General features: G+C 47.7%; 1 protein-coding gene across 1 annotated transcript in view; it reads left to right on the top strand.

Annotated features, from left to right (window-relative positions):
• The window catches only part of Cbp53E (Calbindin 53E), a 252,080-nt gene that overhangs the window by 207,944 nt on the left and 19,335 nt on the right, over nt 1–24,801 (top strand). The window contains exons 4-7 of the mRNA XM_050194034.2: nt 12,021–12,107; nt 22,891–22,947; nt 23,431–23,511; nt 24,680–24,735. Of these exons, the coding sequence (XP_050049991.1) occupies nt 12,021–12,107; nt 22,891–22,947; nt 23,431–23,511; nt 24,680–24,735 (281 nt within the window). The remainder of the gene's footprint in view (nt 1–12,020; nt 12,108–22,890; nt 22,948–23,430; nt 23,512–24,679; nt 24,736–24,801) is intronic.

Here is a 24,801-nt window from a genome sequence, read left to right on the forward strand (position 1 = left end):
ACGTCAATGCTATATTGAAAATTACTGCTAATAGCATCCAGAACTAAATGTAACTCTGCCACACAATACATCCCACTAGGCCGACGAACACTTGATTTGGACCGAAGGGCGGAATATATAGCAACTCAGGCAGCCTAGGTATAAACATTCACGCGAAATAAAGAAAAGGATTACAAAGACTAGCATGGAGAAACCAGACGAATAGGACGAGGCGTTCGTTTACTGCTTGTCTTGTACCTAAGGTTCTTCTCTTTTATTCATTTCCGCCAATGTACATCTCAGCAATTATGCGCCTACTAGCCCAGCGGCAAGTCTTTAGTTTCGTGAATCCAAGTAATGACGTAAGAAATGTACGGCTCCTCGTAATTGCTCAGTAGCATCCACTCTGTACGGCAACGATGTTTCCTGTAGCATGAGATGGTGTCTTGCTCGGAACCACGATACCGGTAATAGCTAAATATTTGATGAATCAGTTGACTTAGATGGGGGCTTAATAGCCTAAAGGGAATCAGCCATTAGACAGTCACGATATGCAGCCGTCTTCGCCTATATGCTGCCACCGATAACTGCAATAACCGTTTCTGTCTGTCACAAGCACAAAAATACTGAATATCAAGGTGTTCAACAGAACGTCGAATCGGCTCACACACACACACACACACACACACGCACGCACACGCACACACACACGCACACACACACACACACACACACACACACACACACACACACACACACACACACACACACGCACGCACGCACGCACGCACGCACGCACGCACATAACGTACTTAGACCTTTCGAAGCCTTGAGTGATTTACTACGATAAGCAGTTTACATGAAGAACTTGTTCCTACGCGCACTTCTTGTTCACCCGCAGTCCTGCCCTCCCTCTAATATTTCTATTACTCTGTTCTCCTCCCCTAGCGTATAGAGGAGCCAACTAGACGCTTTTCTGGTTAGCATCATTGCTTTCTCCCTTTCTCTCTCTCTCTCTCCTAGTCCTACTGTGCATACTCCTGCATGCACACAGTGTCCGCAAGAGGATGCATTTTTCATTTTTTTCTATTTTTATTCTTTCTTTCCTCACCTCCCGCGGGGGGTACTGATCCGGACGCTCATTGGCGCCGACTGCGGAGGGGGGCTCCGGGGCCCGAGCCCCCTCCGGAGCGTCCCGGGGGCGGGGGGAGGACTCAGCTGCCCCCCTCACGGCGATGCCGAAGCCTACCCCCCCCCCCCCCCCTAACGTATCATGGCCAGAATTTTGTCACCCACATCATTTGAGGTTTCTTTTGACTTGCCTCGACCTTTTCAATTAAAATTGTATTGTCGCTAATAGCTTACTGCATCATTATTGACGCGGATGTGCACAGATATGAATTCATACTTTGCTTTATTTCTGCAAATCTGGACAATAGGAGAACAAGAGCATTAGAAGTACCAGCGGCATCTGCCTCATCCGTATTTTCTCACTTCAACATTGTTTTAAATGTCCATGCAAACACCATGCACATATACAATATATTTAAATATATACACAGGACAAAGTTTGCTATATTTTTAAAAAGAAGTAGGTCGCCAATTAACAATTATTTGTTAATTGCCTAGAGAATGAATATATTACTGTATGTTCACCTCGCTTCAAAATGCTTTGCGTGCTTTTTTGACCTTGAAAAAAAATACCTGTAGACTTTAGTCACCCCTCTGACCGAGTCTTTTATCAATGGCGTGTGAAATGCATGTGAATGGTATGTGTCTCAGTATCGTTTCTCTTTCCAGTAACCAAAGCTTCTAATAATTCTTCTAATAACACTTCTAATAATTTACAACTTTTATTAGGGATGGAAGCACCATCACTTGCACCGGGTGTCCAATTACCCATGATTACCCGCCGTGGTTGCTCAGTGGCTATGGTGTTGGGCTGCTGAGCACGAGGTCGCGGGATCGAATCCCGGCCATGGCGGCCGCATTTCACTGGGGGCGAAATGCGAAAACACTCGTGTACTTAGATTTAGGTGCACGTTAAAAACCCCCAGGTGGTCAAAATTTCCGGAGTCCTCCACTACGGCGTGCCTCATAATCAGAAAGTGGTTTTGCCACGTTAAACCCTTTAATTTTTTTTTTTAATTACCCATGAGTCACCAGGATTTTAAAGAAGTGCAATTGCATTACTCGAAGAATACCTAGTGCATATTGTTTCGAGTACAGTGGAGTAGCTGCCTGTCAATTTTTCGTTACTGAGATTTAATTAACTGTAATTAATTATCTAACTCGAGACGTACTATTATAATTATCAAAGTTTCATTGAGGCATTTGTAGACAGAGCCAAGGGACATCTAACTGCGGTATTTTCAGCGACGTACTAATTGCGTACAAACTTTTTCCGATTGATAAAGAAATCCTGCGAAATACAGCGAATACCACGTGACTGCGCTCCCACCCACATCATAAAGCAGCTCCCTCGAAAAAGGCTCCTTTTGAGTTAGCAAGAACGAAATGAAAGAAATAAAGAAAAAATCACCGCCCAAGCACTTCGTCCAGATGGGTAACCACCGCACAGCTTAAAGGGGCCCTGAACCACCCCTCGGGCTTGGTGAAATAACATAGACCGCGGGTAGCATACGCTGTTGTGAACGTCTCAGCCAAGTTCTGCTGTCGTAGGCGGTCCGTGGAGCTCGCAAGCGGAGCGCCAAGTCACCTTTTTCTCAAACGCTCTCGTTTCAAAAACCCCATGCTCCTCGCTCTCTTCTGTGTGCTTTATTGCGTCATAAAGCACACTCCAATACGCGGCTGCTATTGGTCGCTGCGCTCGGCTACACCGCGGCCGCCGCGAGGTGCCGCCACGAGTCCAGTGGCTAAGCGCACTGCGGCTCCCTGAGGACAGCCGCGTTTGGCTTCCGTTTAGCGCGGCATAGGCACCAAATCGGAAAATTGAACTGCGCGCCGCGGTGACGTCTCCGCAATAGCCTTCGCAGTGCAAGGCATTGGAGGAGGAAGGGGAGCACAGCTGACGCCGTGTTTGATTGCCGATAACTCCGCTTCTGCTGAACGCATTGAAGTACTTTTTGCGGCAAAGTGGTTCTGAAATAGCCTATCTTCACTTGAAATGTCTTTCTCCACTTCGATAAAGAGTGGTTCAGGGCCCCTTTAAACACCGGGGCAATGGTTAAACACCGGGGCCGCAAGTTAGATCCCGGTGTTTATCACTGGGTTAATCCCGACGGTTCATTAAACAACGGCTTGGAGCGCAGTCAGGTGGTATTTTTCATATTTCAGGAGGTTTGTTTGCCAGTCGGAAAAAATTGCACGCAATTAGTACGTCGCTGAAAACACAGCAGTTAGATGGCATTTGAGGGTGCCTGGGGGTGGCTACATATGCTTCATTGACACTTTGATAATTAGGACAGTACTTCTCAAATTAGATAATTATTTGCAATTCTCGAATTAAATTTAAAGAACGAAATAATTACTGGCGGCTACTCCACTGTACTGGAAACAATATGCACTAGGTTTTCTTCGAGTAACGCAACTGCTCCTTCTTTAAGTCTTGGTGCATGATAGTTGGGGTACCCTGTATATTTCACTCAGTAACCGAAATGAGGCCAAGCCGGATTCACTCGAAATCAGAAACAACAGCAGTCACGCACAGGAGCTTGGACTCACAGAGAAAGAAAGAAACAATTGAGAGAGACAGAGAGGCTGCAGTTTCGCCGGAAATGCGTGATAATGAAGAGATAGCGGATTAGTGATAGCGAAGTATACGACATGTAGTCGAAAGAAGGTTACACCACCGTGAGATGCCAGATTCTTGGTGGTGGGAGAGGACTCAGGCTGTGAAATTGAACTGTGAGGTCTTGTAAATTCTCTTATAAGGCAGTCACTTCAGTGAACAATTCTTCGAGTTCACACGAAATTTCTTCAAGTGCAATATATATATATATATATATATATATATATATATATATATATATATATATATATATATGTGGGGTTCGGAAAGCCGGTCGGGCCCTAGCCCCCCCCCCCCGGAAAAATGAAAACTTTCCGCCTATGAGGATGCTCGCTTCGTTGACCACCCTACCTTCCTTCTACTTGCTTCCTACCTATGTAGCATTTGCGGAATGCTTCGACTCGGCTCCCGCATCAATTCCCTCATAGCTTCTGTACGACCGTTGTCCTCACCAATTCATCCCTTTTGTTTTTCAGATATTTAGTTGTTCCTGTTGCAAATATTACCTCTTCCCGCTTGCCCACGACGACCACTCAGAGTTGGCGAAATGTACACGACATCCATTATGTGTCATCTGCGAGTCCTAAAGTCACACTTATTTCGACTGGCACTCACGTCATGTGTGATTATGTCGCGTTCTTGAAGATGTGCAGTTAATATCTGGAGATCTTCAAACCTTTTCATTCTATTTCTTATCTACTTATCCCATACTGTTCGTTCATGAATAGCATAATGAGTGTGACGGTGATTAAGCGCCGTCGTTGGCACTGAATTATGTAAATTAAGTTTTTTCAGGTCCTCTAAATTTTGAATTCATATCTAGAAATATTCGACTCCGTCCATTTCTTATCTTGCATTTGTATCTCTTCCCGTTCTCCCATGACAACCGCTCAAAGTTGCCAAGTGCGGCGTTTCCTTACATACATTATGTTAGTGATAAACAGTTGACTTAGGACTTGGGTATTCATCGCAGTGAGACTATCCGAAGGACCACCCTGATTCGTATTCTGCATCTCGTATATTCGCAAAAACTTTGTGTTCATCCCTGCAGGCATCGTTACCGCGCTCAGAAAACCAACATAACTCATTGTTCGCGTGTGCAGACAGGTGAAATCATTTTGGCTAACTACCGATTAATACAGATCATAAGGTGACACTTTAATTTTACTGTCTTCAAATAGATCTAGGGCCGAATTCACAGAGCCTTTCATTCGTAAATGCTGTTTGCCTTTGGCTCACTAGAAATAGTTCTAGCGTAATAATATATTTTTTTTTGTATGTGTGGGTGTGTGAATGCGGGCCCAGATGATCTCTCTCGGCACAAGTACTTGAACTCTAATCGCTCGAGTGCAACCCGCCGAAAGGGGACAGAGTCGCGGTGTTTCCTTTCTCGTGTATACATTTTCCGCCTCCGTCTAGATCTTTCTCTCCCACCATCTTTCTGTTTTCCCAGCCAGTGATAGTTTAAAGCACGAAGCACCCTTTGTACAGGGTTCGCCATCTAGTTTTCGCCCGCCTTCCCGTGCGAGGTTGCCGAGACCAAACACTCAATATCGCTGTTTTTCCTGTTCTTGCGTATATTTGTGCTCTCGACTGTCGGACCACGCGGCGCTATGGTCACACGGTCTCAGCGGAATCCAAGAGACCATTGCGACTAACCTACTTCGGCTACGTGTTTTGTAGCCACGTCTCTCCGCAAGAGCCGAGACGAAAAAGCAACAACCAAGAAGAAACACGCAGCGCCACGCGCTGTATCGAGCGGGTCAACAGAGGCACAACGCACAAGTTTCGTCGAAATGCTCAAAGTGGAAAGCAGCCCGCAGCATTCTCTGTCGAGAGAAACCTTGCGTCCAGCAGCGAAACAATATCGGGTTTCCCTCGAGGGGCTCTTATTGACATTAAGGTTTAATCTCCAGCCAGAACTGCGACACCAACTCGGTATTTTCACTATTTCCCTCATACATTGTGTACAAGTATGTACAATTTCAGCAGAGGAAGCAATGAAAAATAAATTAGTTGTTTACAAGCCCTTTCTTCCTTTTTTCCCTCTCCTTTTGTAGCTTTATTGGCGAACTCCTAATACTCCAGATTCCAACTCTGTGTTGCCGCTTGTGGAAACCTGAAAATGACTTTCTCGGCACTGAGCGGCCTGCAAGGCTCGATTTCCGACGGTTTAACTTCGTTTCTTAAAAATCGCAAGCGCTAGTCCTTAAGTCCGCAGAATGCTAACGGCAATGACCATACCTCAAAGTAGATGACTTCAAGCTGAAACAGGAGAACAAACAGCATCTTCTTCTTTAATAAAAAAACTTAATCCTCTGGGAAAAAAAAACTGATTTCGTATTTTCTTTTTAAGAAATTGTCGGTGACTGATCTCAGAGCTTACAGGGAAAAAGCGTGAGCATTTGTTCTCCGTAGTTCTACTCTTGAAGTCTTGGAAAGGGCGCATTTCCAGGTGTTCAACTTGAAGCGTCGTACTGGGAAAGTCACCAGGATATAACTGGCATTACACCGAATTATCATGAAATCAACCCAGTGCATCATTCGTAATTTCTCTTTTTTGTCTCCGTACACTGCCTTTTCACCTCCAAATCGCACACGCGCCAAACGAGCTGAAACAAATGCCAGTTTCTCATCCCACCTTTTCTTGCTCATTTACCTGCTTTACTTTGTATATCAATGCACGTTACTGCATTCTTTCATCACTTATACGTTTGTGTCTGCCTTAACTACCTCTATTGAGTCTTTTGCTTTATGCTTGCCCGCAGTGCTTGGCGCAAGAGCCACGTATGGAAGCATTTCATGCGTGCACTTCCACCAAAAGCTTTCCAAGAACGAAGCACGCAACCAGTTCGCTGCAAGTTGTTGATCTCACAAGCGTTTATGCATAATGAAGCACCGCGCAGCTGCTGCATCGCTAACAAGCGCCGTTCTCGTCGTTATACGCGGACAAGCTGGCATTCCCTCTCGAAGACAGGCTGAGAGGGAAAGCCTCAGCCGCTGAGAACGATCGTTCCTACCAGTGAGCGCGGCCGAGATCGATTCTGCTGCAGCATACGCCGACTAATCCTTTCATTCGAAACCACGAATAAAGCCGCATAACGAGTGAACCGCGCTCGACTTTCTTGTCTCTCAAAGCGCGCGTACTCTGTGAGCGCGTCAAGCTTATTCACTGCGCACTTGGAATTGTCCTTTCGACTAGATTTTCGACCACATCATACACGCAGGTCATTGAATTCGTACCTAAAAGAAGCTGGGACGAGCACAGCAAGGGCGTAGTCTTAGCACGACATTACAGGCTTCGTTTCGAGCCTGATAGAAGCGAATTACGGGCCGACTGACTCCCATTGTTATTCCTAAAAAGGAAATGACGCTTTTGCAGTGAATTCAGTTCGCCGTACATTGTATGGAGTTATGTTCCTACGTTTGGGCACCATTCCACAAACGAAACGCCTCGGCGACTTTCCAACAAACCAGCACCCACACTTATTGATCCTTATCTTTCGCAGTCTCCCGCTGTCGTTCATCGATCATCGAGCCTCAAGAGTACCCCCATTTGCATGTGCCATGAAAGAAATACGTTCAAAGCGATACCACCCATGCTCATTTATCTCCGTTCCCCTTCTCATGGCCGACAGGCGACTTAACGCAAGCGGACAGAAGGGCCTTCTGTTTTCAGATACCGCCTCCGGATGAACACACGCGTGCGAGCGCAAGTCCGGCTCGCTAAGCGAATTGAACACCGTGCTCCGAGAAGCTAGAGTTCGGCACCACAAATAAAGCAAGAGATAAGAAAAGGAACCACGCGATCCCGGTCCGGCCTGCTCGTTATTGCCGCGCGCGAGGTATTCCAAAAAGCGCCGCGCGGTCGGTCTCGTTACCCCGTCGGGTTTATTCGCTCTCCCCTGGCGCACGTGTTGCAACACCGAGGCTCGAACGGTGCGCCTGCATGTCAGCGATAATAAGGTACGCACGGTCAACGGACGACCGCTGTTTTGCAACCTCGACGCGCACCGCATGGAACAGCCGGAGCCGGCGAGACTCCCACGAGAAGACGCCACCTCGTCGATACGGTCTCCTGACGCCACACCGTCGTATTCCCGACGCAGCATTTTCTTCTTCTTCTTCTCCTTGCCGAACTATGCGCCAGTAATAAAGATCCTCCCGGGACGAGGATACGACGGAGATGCACAAAAAAATATCGAACAAAAAGAATAAAATTTTCACGATCGTAGCCGCGCCCGCATTTATTGGCCCCGAAGCGCTCCACGAGATTGTGTGGCCCTTCTCAATAGTTAGTGATCTGGGCCGACGATAACGACGCTGCAGAGTAACCGATTATGTTAGCAGTGTGCAGCAGTAAATGCACTGCCCATAAAGCGAAAAGCATTATATTCATATGTATGCTGGCTAGCGCGTTTAACGCCCTTGCTGCAATCTTTATGCCTTTGCGCGATAACGACATCACATTGATATAATTTTCGTTCTACAATACTTGCGATTTCACGCGTAAGTTACCTTCGACGAAGTTGTATTCAGACTTTCGTAGTATGCAGAGAGAACGGGAAACTCCTTATGAAGAAGATGTGTTCACTCAGAAGCAATGTGTGCCCAGCGGAAATTAGAAATTGTGTAGAGCCAGCAATAAATTGCTGGCTCAAATTACGTACGTTGCTGTGTGCCTTCGCTGAGTAAACAGTCAGGTCATATTCTTTAATGTTTTGCCGTTAAAGCAATTATACGAAAGTTCGAGGCGCATTCGCGCCGTTGACGTCGTGCTGTCCCGTTACAGAGGCCCATGCGCTGCCCACGCCTAGAGGGCTAGGAAGTCTCCAGAGAAGTGAGAGCCACGCAGCCTCATGCTCCGCTCAGTCGACTCTGCACAGGAGTCAGGGCGCCGTTCTGCCGTTCCCGCTGCTGACATTTAAGTGTCGTGCGCACGAACACTATACCGTGCGTGCTGAACAGCTGCGTGCATTACCACACTGCGGGGCAAACAGTGGTCCGATCGGAACGAACGGGACACTTGAAGCTTGGGTCTCAGATCGTGCACCGTCGAGGTGCGACGCCTGCAACGCCGCTCAGGCGGCGCTCCGCATCACGCCGGCATAGGGTGCCTCACTACGCTCCTCCTCAACGCATCTAGGCTACGTATACACCAGCCAGCGTTGTGAGATAGCTGCACTGTTACTGCTGCTCAGCAACACAGTTCCTTCGCGTTGTGTGTCCCCCCCCCGTAAACATGCTGCCCCCGCGTATACCCTGTCTGAGAGCGTATACCCCATCTGAGGAGCGTCGGTGCATAGACTGTTTTAGAATAGGGGATTCCCTAAGGATTAGCCTCTCACCACAACGCATGCGCCCAACCCAAACGGTATCTTTGGGTTTCCCCACGCTCCTAACGCCACAAACCTTCTTTGCGTCGTCCCAAACTCGCCCCGAACATCTCCAAAACGCGTCAACGCCTCCTTTTCGACAATATTAACCTCTCAGGTATACTTTTCATCCCGTAAAATATAACAAATTGCATTTTTGATGGGCTTTTTTTTTCTTGGAATTGTGTTTCATATTCCTTTCATATTCCTTCCGTGTGCAGGAAGGGCGCTGCAGTCGCGTGACGCTAACGCAAGCCGGGAAGCCTATGCTAAAGCACGTTCCTGGCAGGGCAGAGCGCGAACGTAAAGCGGTCGCTTGGTGGTTAAGCTCTAGACCCTTTTCTAAACCTACCTATTACCTTGCTATCGCTATCGGTGCTTCGCCTCTTCGGGCCAAACTGTCCAATTTACCAGCACCTGTGCTCTCCGAGCTCTTCGGAGGAGCGCTTTGGAGAGTCACCCGCTTTTCGGAAACGATCTGCAAATCACGAACAAGACGAGTCGTGTCGTTGCCCCTTTCTTGGATTCTCATATGCGAGAAATACGAAAACGTGTTGACGCGAAGAATTCTATGGTTGGTCTGCATGCTCTTCCATATGCAAACACGGTTCCGCGCCAACCAATTAACGGATCGCGTGACACGCGGAACGGCACTAACAGATATGTTTCACAGAAAACGGAGCACCCGCATGTGATACGAATCCTTGCGGCAGCGTGCATACAGGCGAAAGTAAGGCGCCGGCTCTCATTCCCGCTGGGATCCAACTGGAGTCCCATCAGCGCGTGGAAGGATTATTCTCATATTGCGTTCAGTACTCGTGAACGGTTACGTTCCAGCACATGCATAACATACCACGAACGAGTTCAAAATGCGTCTGCCCAGATATTGTTATCTAATTTTGGACACACGCTATAGATGTTTTATCACGTAAGAGACCCCTACATGTGAAAGTCGTGCTTGTTACTACATAAATAACAATACGAGGATAAATCGCGCGTGTTCCAGTATTTTCGAGCGAAGACGTGGTCGCAAAATAAGCCGGTCAAGGTTGTTGGACGAGAACTTAAAACGTCCTTTCTTCCTTGAGTGCAGAGAAATAAAAGTCGGCAAGGAACTATAGGCGCGAAATGGAGAATATATAGCTTTCCTGTATAGCTTTCTGTTATCGCGCATTGTGCGTGTGATCACGGTTTCGTTATGCCGCACAGCCTGCTGCGCAGTTTTCTCTCCGCGTGGCAGTTGCGTAAGAGTGTCAGTAATGTAATAATAATGATCCCTGGGCCGATTTTAATGAAAATTTCGCGTAATTTTATAGAAAAATATAAATTTTAGTGTATGTTGGAAACGGAATTTCGATTTATGGTCGGAAAGCTTTTACAAAGATTTTTATATAATTGTCTGTGTAAAAAATGGAAGAGTCTGAAGTTTACAAATTTGTCCCTGCGCAGCAAAAACAGATATCGCCGTTCTGTAAATTGTATCCATCAGGACACCCAAAGCGGAGAAATTTGATATAATTATTTATATCTTACGTGGATTTGTTACAATGTTTACGAAGGTTTGGCAAAAGTGCTTCTCACATATCCCGGGTCGAGTTGAGAACGATGTATAATACATCAAATGCACCTGCTTTAGATGTGCCATTAGATGCAATTTACATAATTGTGATATCGTTTTTGATTGCTGAGTTGCAGAGTTGTCAACTTCATAGTTGGGTTTCCTGATAATTTGCAATGTTTGAAAATTTTTATCAAATATAGAACGGCCTAAATAAAAAATTCGCTTCCAAGAGTCTCTAGATTTCAACTTTTTCTTCTAAATGCAGCAAACCTTATCAAATTTGGTGTAGTGGTTGCCGAGAAAACCGATTTCTCCTTTCCCATGTATTTATTAGGCGCCCCCGAGCTAATATTAAGAGCAAGCTTTAACTCGAGTGCTCCTATATAAATACATCTAAAAGGAGAATTCGTTTTTCTCGGCAACCACCGCACCAAATTTGACGAGGTTTGTTGCAGTTAAAAGAAAAACTTAAATTCTAGTGGCTGTCGGTTTCGAATTTTTGATTTAGTTCGACATTTTTTTATTAAAAATTGGCGAAAATTGACAATTTTCAGAAAACCAGACTATCAAGTTTGCAGCTCTGTAACTCAGCAAGGAAAAACAATATCACAGTTCTGTGAACTACATCTAATAGCAGAAGAGTACGCATTCGGGCTGGTTGGTTCGTGATTACGAGCAATAAAAACAGCGCTCAATAACAGGACGAGCAGAACGCTGTTGTCTGTGCCCCTCTGCTCTTCCTGTTCTTTAGCGTTGTTTTTATTGATCGTACATCTAATAGTACATCTAAAGCGGACAAAATTGATATGTTACAAATGAATCTAAAAAAAATTCAGTAATATGGAAACACAGCTTTTGCAGAACCCTCGTACACAACGTAACAAATTCTGGTAAGATATAAATTGACATATCGAACTTGTCCGCTTGCAATTATCTAATGGATGCTGTTTATAGAACCGCAGTATCTGTTCTTGATGCAGAGCTATTAATTTATAAACTTCGTGCGTCTATTTTTTTCGAACTTGCGAATCCTTTAAAATTCTGCTAACAAAATTCAGGCCCTAAATCGAAATTCCGCTTCCATCAGTCACTAGAATTTAACTTTGTCTCTCAAATGCAAGCCATTTCATTAAAATTGGTCCAGTGGTTATCTCAGCAAACTGTTTTTGCGTTTTACGTGTATTTGAATAGGCCGCATCGGACTTGGGCCCGAGCTAAAGCTTCCTCATAGGGCATGTATATTCCTTCTCTTTGTGAGCGTGCCGTTTACCTTGTTACAACCCCTCTAAGTCCTGCGACATGTTTTCCCGCTTGTGTGTTCATAATATGTTCGTGTTCAATTGTCTTTGTGCAGCTAGCCCAGCTGCTGCCGCTGGAAGAGAGCTTCCTTTTGCTCTTCCGTTTTGACAACCCGCTCGAGTCAAGCGTGGAATTCATGAAGGTGGGTCTCAGCCTCGCCTCTCAGCCCTATTCCCTGCATGCATGTTTTCTATTTTTTGTTCTTCTTCTTTTTTCTAGAGGCTTGGCTAATGCGTGCAATCCGGGAAAGACCACAGCATTGAAAACGTTCAGCTGCAGATTAACGAAGTTTCCTCTTGTGCAGCTTACTAGTTACGTAAAAAAGAAATGAAAGAAAGGAAGTTAGGACATTTCAGTTCAGTCAATAGTTCCTATGCAAGAAAATTAATCATTACATTACGTACGTACAATACGCAAAACGCATAAGCAATCAGCAAAACAAAGAAAGAAAAAACGACTATAAGTTGGGGACTAAGAGGCTCGTCTAGCCCCGTTCCTCAGTTCCGCGAAAGTAATGACACACGGACTGTATAGAATAAAGAGAGACAAACTCTCATCATGAGATCGCAGTTCCACTGAGTAGTGGTCAGCTTTACACTTGTAACTAACGTATGCAGAAGGACTAAGCTGCGCAAATAACCCAGCCGGCACCAAAACTTCGCCTCACCGACACGCGCCAGAAATAGTTCCCGCGTTTCGTTTATGACGTTGTAAACACAGATCATGGAACAAGACCAGAAACGCAGACCACGAAATAAGCCGATCCAGTATGCACTGTTACAGATTAGGCTGTCGATCATAAAATGTCGCGTTTACTCCCCCTTGCGCATTTCTCGAACCGAATACACGACATGCGGGCCGGCAAATGGCGGGCGGAACAGTAGCGCGTTTTGTTCGCCCTGCCGCCGCGCGTGTGGATCTTTCTCGCCGAGGCTGCTCACGTGCGTAGCTTGCGAAGACACCGTTAAATCAAAACTTTAATGATAGATTAGCTAAATCGAGACACGTAATGCTTGGTCTATTGTGAAAGTATTCTGGAACACTGAAATAAAATTTGTTAAATAAAAGTTCGTTAAATCAAGGTGCTACTTTATCCGACCTTCAACAAGCAACTGCATTTGTGAATGCGTAATTTGAGTGGCCATAATCTTTTTAAATAATATTGGGGTTTATCATCTCGAAGCTGTGCAGCGGGCTCCGGATTAATTTTGACCACTTGAGTGTTCTGTTCCAGCCGCCAGAAAACATGGCACATGAGCGTTTTTTCGCATTCCTCCGCCATCAAAATGAGGCCACCGCGACCGGGAATCGAACCCACAACCTCGTTTTCAGCAGCAGGACGTCACAGCCACGGCAGGCGTGCTCATAATTAGGCCAATCGTGCGGTGCTATATCAGGAAACTGATAACACAATGCCCTCTAATAACCCCGCATATGGGAAGGTAACGCGCGCTGTGTTCGTTGCTGTTTCATTGGCACAATCTTTAGAATTGCCTCAAGCGACAGCGCTACCACCACAGCTGTTTTCGCTGTTCAGTGTTTTCGGTGTCCTCCTGTCGAGTATGTATATGCTGTCTCTCGATTATTACGCATGAAGCAAACTCGAGCACGTAGAGCAAAACTTCAGTTATCTTGTGCGGAATAAAAAACTTGGAGCGTCCAACGACGAGTGCAATATACGCCAGGAACTTGTTTTCGCGTCGTCCTAGCTTGCCACCCTGTTATATGCGCGCCCTGGCAGCTGCTGCCATCTCACTGCCACAGAGAGAACTGCGTCTTTTGTTGCACGGTCGGGCCTAAATTCAAAGTAGGCGCGCTCTCAGATATTGCGCGCTTAGTGCATACAGTCTTCCCATGGTTACAGATCTGGGTTCCTTTCGCTCTCTCTATTCCTTTCTTATCATCTACTATTTATGATACCGTCGATACCACTGATAATGGGGGCAGAGCGCCGCACGGATCACTGACGAAGCGTGTAAAGGAATAGCATTGTGATAGAACAGTCACATTATACCAACCCGGATATTATATTTTCGTGAGTCATTCTGTTTTGTGCGCATACAATTCTGATTTTCTTGTTTGTTTGCTGATTTTCTTTCTATTTTTCTATTACCTCGTTTTCGTTAAAATGACTTGCGTGGACGACGAGCGCAGGTTGAAAGAAACCCGCCCACAGAACGAAACCGAGTTTGAGAACAGCCGCGCGAGATGAGGACAGGAAAGGCCCGTCAGTCGAGTGGCTCGGCTATTATTCGGCATTTGCAGATAATATTGTGTCCCTTATGGGCTTTGTTTGTAACATCGGCGATTTCATTACACCGACAGATACTTACTTGTATAAGTGTACGATTCAACGAAGAGATAGAAAGAGTTTAACAGAAGCTGAAGGCGTGAGCCATGCTATATGCAGGGCTTACTACTTCAGGCAAGGTGTTTGAATTGGCATAAGGAGGAGAAGAATATAAATAAAAGTAAATAAAACTTAAGATAAGCTAGGAATAAACAAACAAATTAAGTCCGGATGACAAGCAAAAGGTCGAAGATTGTCTAAAGGGTATACGAGCATTCATAATAGTAGAGACCAAGACCATTGGTTAAATTCAGCAGACTTCCTTCACATGAACCTATTATAACGACTATTTCCTTTTTTACTTCTGATTTTTTTTTTCGCTTGTAAATGACTCCTCCTTTGAATCAGAAGAAATAGAAATGTGTGCTCAACAACGCGTGTCTCAGAGTGAGCATGAGGTCATGCTGAGAAATAATTGGTTAAAAGAGGTTGGAAAAAGGAGGAAAGAGAAAAGTAGAAGGCAGGGAGGTTAACCAGAATAACGTCCGGTTGGCTACCCTACACCGGGGGAATGGGAAAGGGGAAAACAAAGATCACAGGGAGAGAGAGGAGGGAAGGAAAGAAGGAAATTGCGGCGAGTTCGCTGACGCGTGTGGTCTTACAGAAATCGCGTTAATAGTCACAGATGGTCGCACAAACCCGTCGTCCTTAAGAAACACAAAAGCGCCTTCACCGCTTTATGGGCCGACGGGCGATGGGGGCGGTGTTCTAGCAGCACCTGCACAGAAAGCGGCCGATTGTCCAGTTTTTGGAAAGCTTTGGCAAGTTCTTGTCTCTCTGAGGCATATCTTGGACAGTGGCACAGCAGGTGGTCGATGTTTTCTTCGGTGCCACAGACCTCGCAAGCTGCACTGTCAGTCATTCCAATTAATGTAGAGTATGCCTTGGTGAAGGCCACTCCTAACCAAAGGCGGCAGAGAAGCGCAGCTTCACGTCGAGGAAGTCCGAGTGGAGGTCGGAGTTGCAGGGCGGGGTTTAGTCGATGCAGTCGCGTGAGTCGTAAGTTTGGTGAGTTCCACTCGGTCACTGTGAGACTGCGTGCCAGGTGTCGAAGCTGCTTTGCAGCGTCAGTCCTCGAAAGCGGAATTGAAACGCTGTGCTCTCCTTGATGTGCTGTGCGAGCAGCGTTATCGGCGGAATCATTGCCACTGATTCCACAGTGACCAGGTATCCATTGAAAAACGACCTCGTGACCTTTTTGTTGGACATCATGGCAAAGTTTCACAACTTCGTATGTCAATTGGTCATGACATCCGTGTCGGAGAACTGACTGCGTGCCCTGTAGTGCTGGTTTTGAATCGCAGAACACAGCCCATTTTCTAGGTCTTTCAGAATCAATGAATTCCAGTGCTCGACGCAGGGCCGTTAGTTCTGCCGCCGTTGAGGTCGTGACATGCGATGTCTTGAACCGCAGTGTCATTCCTCGCGTTGGTATAACCACGTCACCAGAAGAACTGCACGACGTAGTCGATCCATCGGTATAGATGTACACGTGGTTGCTGTACTTTTCGTGCAGGAGAAGTAAGCTCAGCTGTTTTAGAGCAGGGGCCGGTAGATCTGTCTTCTTCTGTAGTCCCGGAATCATTAGATGTACTTGTGGACGGCTCAAACACCACGGAGGAAACGCTGGCTTGGCCGCAGGTGCGTACCCTGAAGTAAACGACGCATGATGTGCACTGACAATACTGCTAAATGTCGAGCAGGGCCTTGCAACAGTGAGGCTCGCCAAGTGGTGGGAAGGGGTCCTAGCATAATGCCTGAGATGCATACGCATTGTCTCAACGGTAATGTGCGTCGTGATTGGGTTATCCTGCGCAAGGGCAATGGTTTCAGCCGTTGATGCACTGCGTGGTAAGCCAAGACATATCTTAAGGGCTTGGGCTTGAATACTCTGAATCGTACGCAGGTTAGTCTTGCAGATGTTGGATATTGCAGGCAGGCTGTGTCGCAGGAATCCAACGAACAACGCCATGTAAAGCTGTAACATAGCCTGTATAGATACTCCCCAACTTTTTCCTGCAAGGAACCTGAACAGGTGACAGATAGCAGTCAGCCGCTTTTTCACGTAACTGACGTGCGGAGTCCAAGACAGGTCTCTGTCAATTATGACTCCCAAGAATCTGTGACTTCTGCTGTATGGTATAAGTTGTCCGTTAATAGATACGCCGTAACCAGACATTGGCTTCCTCGTGAATGCCACCATTGCGCACTTTCCGCACGAAATTTCAAGTCCTTGTTCACGAAGGTAGCCTATTGGGGATAGGGCAAATTGAAATTAATGGTGTCAATAAACAAAGATGCATTATAGAAACGAAAATAGCGGACCGGGAATACGTAAGAACGAGGCGGTAAGCGTAGGACAGCCTGTACACGCCGGCGGCTCAGTAAGGGCACTTCGGTAAAGAGAATATGGGTCTCTCTTAATTAGCCGTGCTCCGCGCAGTAGTGTCTCCTACTTTAGAGACGCGTAAAGTGTTGCCTCAGCCACAGCCTGCCTAACTCAGCGAAAATCGATACAGTTGCTGGGTGTAGAAAATATTCGTGTATTCAACTCATTCCAAGACTGCCAGATGTATCGCCTGATTTCTGAGTAAAAGCGCTTATGCTTAGTGCAGTACTCGCTTCGCGATATCTCTGGCAATGTGAGCGCATAACAGAGGAACGTTTTAAAGACGCGCTCGGGTAATTGGATGCCCAGGATCATCCCTGTTGCAACAAACTTGCTCTGGCTACTGTACGCACTCCGTATAGGAACATCGTCTTGTACGGCTTTTTTCTACTCATTTCCTAGACATACCAGCAAAGTGGCATCTCTTTAATGTTTCTTTCTGCACCCTCTGTGCTGCTCGGTCTCCTTTGTTGTAATGAAGTAACCTCCTCCTGGGGGGGAGTTTAGGCTTCTCTAATGCTTTTATCTCGAAATAAATCTTCTCTCTCTTCCCCCGCGACTCCGGACACATTATAAAACAATAAAGAGGCGGCATTGCACGCCCGCAGCTGCCGCGGCTTTCAGCGAGCAATCAGAAAAGGGGCGCAATACCAGAGAGCACCGATCACAAAAGGAGCCGCGCAGCCTCTGTCGCGCGGGCTCCGCAAACATGTGCGCCCACCTGAGACGGGAAGAGGGCGAGCACGCAGTCGGGTGCGGGAGGGTGAAGGGATCACTGCGTAGCGTGTAACGACATCGCTAAGCCGCTTTTACGAGCTCGCGCACGGGGAGATTCTGAGCCCGGCGCCGCTGGGCCTCGGATCCGCTGCCCGGCGGCCTCCGCAATCGATAAGAAACGTTATAAACGGGGCATAAATCAGCTGGGCGCGGGAGTGTGCGCGGCTGACGAGCTGCTGCAATCCGATGGCGCACGCACAGCGCGAAGAACCGCGAGGAACAAGGTGCCGCGCACGCAGCGGCGCCCCGAACTCATTTACGACCGGTGTCCTGAGCTCTTTGTCGAGGTGCGCGGCGAGGCGACACCTCGAGGCAGCGCTTGGCCCGGAGGGTACGCGTCGGCGATTTCGGAGCAATCCGCCAGTCGAAGAAAAAGCGATTCAAGCAAAAGCCCCCATGGGAGTTGTCTAAGTATGCGTAAGCATTGTGCCACTTGCTAATCTCCACGCAGCCCGGTGTCATTATGAATGTTATGAAACTTGAGCCGACCAGTATAAACGACAACGCTGCGGCGGCACGAACTGCTGCGAATGGCGGCGCAAGGTGAATTCATGACGCAAGCAAACTACTGCAGGTGGCGGCGCCAGGTGCGCTGGTGACGTTCCGGTCGTTATAAACCGGTATCGCTCTTTAGCGCCTTATCCATCCGCGTCGGACCATCATCAACAGTGATAAACCGTACCCCGGCGGCGACGGCGTATGGCGTGGCCGCGCGAGCTCTACCTTGAAAGCGATCTGCGTTGGGGGCAGACTGCACCGAGTGCTGAACGCTTCGTGTGCGCTGTGAGTTCGCGTTGGAGCGAGACAGCGCGAAGCTCGCTGCTGCGGGCCCTACCCTGAAAGCGATCGTTACGTGACGGACGGAGGGGCGGAAGGACCGGTTTCCTCGTTGGGGAGGCATAGAAGTGCTTACGCATTTAAAGATGTTTCCCTTTCATTGTTATTCCCCCGGAACGTATGTACAAACTGACCAGCCAATATCAATCCCTCTGAGCAGCTTGTTATGGCACGGTGCTGTACTAAAAACTGGAGGTTTAAGAAATGCGCTGACTGAGGAGCCAATGAAGGAAAGAATCGCAACGTGTAATGCAAAAAATGTCCGGGTACCGTGCATTAGGTGCACGTTAAAGATCCCCTGGTTGTCAAAATCAATTCGGAGTCCTCCAGTACAGCGTGCCTCGTAATCAAATCGTGGTTTCGGCACGCAAAACCTCAGAATTATTTTTTTTTAAAACACGCTTGAGTGACACTAACAATTGAACTTTGAGAAAAGCCTCTCGCGCACGCAAATTTACTTTGACAAACAATGTATTGAACTATTCGCTCTCTGTATGTCATCAACGGAAATGATTTGGAAAACCACTTTAAAGTACAATCACCTTGCGAATGGTTAATTGTGAACAGTCGGTTCGCATAATCCGGTTTACTTAATCAGGTGCCGTAAGCTCTATCGCTAGCGACGCGCTGGTTACAGGCGCATGATATCGGCTATAAAGCGTGCTTTCGCAGAATGAAAGGTCAGCGTTAGAAATGCACGTTTTAAACGATTTTAAATCAAAACTTCTGCTACGCTGAACAAAACTTGCCGCACGCACTGGCACCAGAGCGTTCGCTTGCTTATCGCAGAGTTGTGACATTCAATAAATTTAATTAAATTGACTAGAATTGCATCAAAGTATTAACGAAAGCCATATCAGCGACGTGTTTTGGACGTGCGTCTCACGGCACTGCATAAAGCAATCCACTTCCACACACCTTCCACAGCAAGAATAAATCCAGTCTTCCTGAAAAAGGCTGAAAAATACAGAAAAAAGTGTGGCAAGTAAAAGTATTTCGTTCAGTAAAGAACCCTTAAATGAGTGCACCCATAAGTGCTGCCCCCCCCCCCCAACATATTTAAGCTCCGCACGTGTATTTGCTATCCTTTCAACAAAGATGAAGTGTTGTTGTTGTTGTTGTCGTCGTCGTCGTCGTCGTCGTCGTCGTCGTCGTCGTCGTCGTCGTTGTTGTTGTTGTTGTTGTTGTTGTTGTTGTTGTTGTTGTTGCACTCCTGTAATGGACACGTAGGCACATTTTCAGGGCGGCATTTATGACTATCCTAAGTAACGTTTCCGCATATCATTAACAAACAGCGACGCGAAGACACCGAATCGACTAGCGGGGGCTGCACCTTGCACGGTTCAGGATGCCCCCTGGATCATCCCGTGCATTTGGCTTGGAGCTACAACTTCATCGGCTCGTCATCGATGAAGAAATGCGTTGCGGTGTGACTGGAGCGCAGTACAACGTACAGGGTAGTCAACAGCACGGGAAGCGACAGCGGTAAACAAGTGTGCATCGACCAAACAACGGCAACACACGCGGCTGTTCTGAGAGCCAGTTCAAGACAAATTGGTGCATTCGGAATCGCCAGAGGAAGTGTTCGTGCTCTGCACGTAAAATTTGTGCGCACAACTAAGGCGCCGAAAATCTTTGGATTTATATGAAGGAACGGCGAGGCCCTGTAAGGCGCTTCAGTAGCGTCCACTGAGCCGACTGCATGGCATAATACAAACAAGCATAAACTTACAGCGGGAATTCCAGGTGTCAGCCAGCATTTTTGGGTAACTAAGGCACGCTAGCCGGTCTACCCCACTTCCATGCACAACCTGCTCCAATGGCCCAATGGCTTCACTTTCCAGAACATACGTACGGATATATTTAGACGTGTTACTATAACTGCAGCAACTATAGCATACGCTTTCATTCGCCACAGCAAGTGAGTCTCTCCATTAGGAGATGCATTGCGGCTCGCTGAGGAATACCAGAGTCGAATTTCTGCTCGTTTGAATCGCACCTAGTGTTTTCTTATGGGCGGTCATAAAAGCTTTCCGCACGGAATCGCCATCCTTTCGCAAACTTGGTGTCACTAGCGGGGACACTTTGCTCGCTTTCACTTAGGTGCATATTATACTTGAAGCGTACTCGTCGGGTGGTCGTCACCGCCATGTCGAGCGATCAGGAGCAGGTGGTGTGTTCTTGTAGCGTCATTTCACATCAACGATTAGGTGCATGGGGATCAATGAGGTACACGTATACGTCTCACTTCACAAATGCGGCCCTGAGTGAATGTCCTCCTCCTGCGAAGAGGCGCGCGAATCTTATGGTGCGCCTTAAAGTGCAGCAAGGCCCTCAGAACTGTTATCGTGCTAGTCGTAACTGACATTCGGTCATTTACTCACGGGAACAAGGCGAGCACTTCGGCCCGTCTAAACGCCGCCTATAGCGCCCCGCGTGGTCCATAAGCACCGTGAATCTGTTTCGAGCCTGGCTGCGCCGCTCTATAGTATATAGCGCACCCGCGAGGTGAAACTTCCGAGAAGAATGACGTCGTTCACGACTCCGGAGGCAGCACCCGCTGTTCGGGTGCGCAGCGTTGCCTTTGCCCAGAAACAACGCCGAATGAATACACGGGAAAGAGAAGAGCAAAGTAAACGGAGCGCTCCATCTCAAGACGAACGGCAGATGTCAACGGCACACGGGCGCTTCAAAAATGTTGGAACAAGTCGGCAGCATCGGAAATGATTCGCGTAGCGGGGCTTATGTACGCGCACTCTACATTCGACAGGGCTCCTTTTTTATCTCTCTCTCTTTCTCTCTTTGCTCCTTTCTCCATCAGCGCTGCGCTGCTACTTGCACCGAGGTGCCTCGGCCTTAATTTATTTCACTGCGAATTGGCAGCTAGAGCGCGGCGCTCCGTTTTCTTTTGTTGGGAAGAGCAGCGAGCTTTCAGGCAGAAACGCGGATTGTAGGTAAAAGTCATCGGAACAAAAAGAGAAAAAGAAGAATCTGGAAAAATAAGGTGGATAACCTTGTTCGACAGCCTGTCTTGCCTACAGCTTTCCGAAGCAAACATCACAAGCGGCAGGATCTCTCCGTCCCATGCTCTCGTCAGATGCGTCGACCGCCGGTTCAGCGAGGTTATACGAGCATGAAGTCGATCGACGCATCAAATGAAAATCTCGTTACGTTGCTCGCTTTTTTTTCTCGGTCGTGCCGTTAAAATAAAACAAAATGGAGGCGAGCGACACAAAGCAATGGAGTGCGTTCGGCTAACTGAGGCGCTCTAGAGCGCCCTACGTCCTAATGTTTGTGTTATCGTGCATTATAACGGGAATCGAGCCGAGTCAACACACGGCCTTCAACTGTTGCCTTTCTGCCATTTCTCCCCGATTTCTCCCTGTCTTTCTATTTCTCTCTTCGTCTTCTTCTTTTTTTTTTTTTTTTCGCGCCTAGATCTGCACACATATGGAGGAGACGTTTTGATCCTGAGCCAATATACACAAAGCGCTCCCTCAACTCTCTCATCCGGAACTTGGTGACGAGAGCGCTCGTTCGATACAGAACGAAAAAGCGGAAGGGAGTACAGGTAAACTTTGCAGTATCACTGAACCAAGAAGGAATCGCTACCTAAAGATCGAGGAATTTCTTCCCCATGTACATAAATGCGTGCAGTCTTGAATCGGGTGGGAAACAAAACTTGGCGTTTAACCGAATTCAAGTTAAATAGCAAAAATCTAATGAAAAGCCGTGTTATGCGCTATTGTCGAGCAGTGAAATTGTTATTGTATTCCAGGAGCCTTTCACCATCAGACATAATTTTCGTACGGGAGTGTTCTCGCATTCCTGATTACATCAAAAGCAAGTGACTGCGGCCGGGAGCTTAGTTGGTGGATCGTGGCTTCTGAAAGGAAGAAAGAACCGACTGGCGCTATAATATTTCTATCCGTGATTGTTCGTTGCAGTTCATTGCTTTTCTTGTTCTAGCTCGACGGCGCCCGCCCCCTCTTTTTTTTTTTTTTTTTTTTAATCGACGTGAGTCATTTTAACGTGACGAGGCTCCACACCAGAGTTATCTGTGGCGCTGAAAGAATTATGACGTACATAATAGGATGTGTGTTGACACGACACGGACGCAGCGATAAGCGGATTAACATAAAGAATTAAAGAAACTGGAACCTTTTTTGCAAACGATTGGTCTCCGGATGCATAAAAACACATATCTTTGGATAGTTTTCGCACTGAAATCCTCAATTGTGTTGAGCAGGTTCCTGGAGAAGTTGGATAAAAGGTTCGTTCTAGATGCTTAATTAAACTCGAAGTATAAGTATTGGAGGCTGCAGAAAGTGGCGAGGCAGTCACAGCGCTAAGCGTCGCTTACCTCATTCGCGGCAACTCTGTAGCGTGCCGACAGAGCTCGCCACTGTTGCAGTTCGCCGAATAAAAAGTGCAATGTTAGTCCTGTATATTTCATGGAGACACGGAAGCGATACAGCTTCTGGCAATGCCGTCGAATAGTGTCTGGACCAAAGACAAGCTATTGTAATTCGTAATTATAGTTATTTTCCCCGTGTCTCTGTCTCTCTGCAGATCTGGCGCGAATACGACACCGACGGGAGCGGATACATCGAAGCAGATGAGTTGAAAGTAAGACGCCTTGTTGTTTTCTTCCTCTTTCTGTTTGTCTGCTTGCTACACTTCGTGAGGCTCGGCGCCTGTTGCATTTGAGAAACAGTAAAAGGGCCGAAGCAAAACTAAGAGTGAGTATAGTTAAGCAAGACAAAGTAAGCAAGCGAGACAAAGCTTGTATTTCAAGACAAAAAAAATCACGCTGGTTGTTTTTGTTTATTAAATGATGAATAGTGGAAAGACAGGGCACCTAAGAGCCGGCTATCCCAGTCATTGGTTTGTAGCAAGGTACAATGTGCGCGCGAGTGCGCTCTTGCTCCTTGTATGTCTATCGTCGTTCTAGCGCGAACGCAGTCTATCTCGTCTATAACAAGCCCTAAAAGCAGTTATCGTATATGACAGTAACAAGAGCTCTGCTGAGGGTGCACAAACTTTGTATCACAACTGAAGACTCCGCGCATTAGTGTTTCTCTCTCTTTAACCTTTTTTTTTTTTTTTCAGAACTTCCTAAAGGATTTGCTCCGAGAGGCCAAAAAAGACAGCATCGAAGAAGACAAGCTGATTGAGTACACAGACACCCTGGTGAGTGAGCACGCGCCGCACAAATTCATCGAGTGATTCGACATGTGCACGGCCTTCGAAATGTGGTTATGGCGCAGGGGTTGACACGACAGCGCGGGGAAGAAGGGGCGAGGCCATAAATCTCTCTCGGACAATGCTCCGCCGCGTCCGGGCCCTGTCCTTCAGAGGGCTGCGCGAGCTTGGCGCTGCCGCCTGTCCCCGGTTGGAAGTCTCTAATCAGAGGCTTCTCCGGGAGAGACTCCTTGTTTTGCGAAAACAGGGCGGCTCGCGCCGTGTCCTCTGCCCGAGGCCATTAAAGCAGAACCAAAAGAGGGGGCGATAAGAGGGGCCAAGAGGGACGTGCGGCGCATGATACTTGCGGGGAGAGCGCCCTTCAAATCCTGTTAGGGCCGGCGAGTGGGGCGCCCGATTCCGCTGTCAGTTGTCGCCGCGCTTTGTTTGCGACGCACGTACGCGCCGCGAACAATTGAGGCCCCGCCATCCGTCAGCGGGAGCTTGCGCGCGCTGACATTCCTGTCAGATGAACGAGAACCCCTGTAATGCCCGCCGATACATGATCGCCGAGCGCGTATCGCGACCCCGGCCGGAATTTGAGAAGGGCAAGCAAAGTGCGAGGAATGCCGCCCAAATTACCCTTGAGCGGAAAGCGCACGGCCTGCGGGCTGGACCACCCGCTCGAGTCGATTGTTATCTGCGGTGGATGGCACTGACAATGGCCTGCCGGCCGGCCGGCGCGAGGATAAGCGTACTCGAAAAAGGTAGCCACTGGAACAGCAACAAACAAGGACCGGCCGCTCCTGTCCGCTGAATCGCAGGAGCGAGAAAGGAACGCGCGCACTCCGGACGTTTCGGAATGCCGACCGGCTGAATGGACGAAAGACGCGGGCGTAAAAAGCAAACTCCATTCAGCGGGTCACTTCTCGGAACAGTTTTGATCGCTGCGAAGCAGAGGAGAAGGCTGCCGCTGTCGTTGACTCACCTCGGCCTTTCGAGCTCTCGCTCTCTCTCGAGGGTGAGTGCGCGTCTGATGGCCACGGGGAGTCACGTCCCTTCTCGAGGCGGCCGCTCTTTGAAGTCGGCCACCCCGCGCGGCTCGCAAGCTACCTGTGCTCCGGCGGAACAGCGTTAGCTCACCGGTTGTCCTCTTTTCTTCACTCTCTCTTTGCAGCTACAAATATTTGACAGCAATAAAGATGGCAAGCTACAGCTCAGTGAGATGGCCAAGTAAGTAGTTTTTCGTTGCACTCGCCACTGGCGGTTAGCAAAATGGAAGAAAAAGACAAACGCCAA

Source organism: Dermacentor andersoni, chromosome 1 (assembly GCF_023375885.2).
Source record: "Dermacentor andersoni chromosome 1, qqDerAnde1_hic_scaffold, whole genome shotgun sequence".
NCBI classification, from domain to species: Eukaryota; Metazoa; Arthropoda; class Arachnida; order Ixodida; family Ixodidae; genus Dermacentor; species Dermacentor andersoni.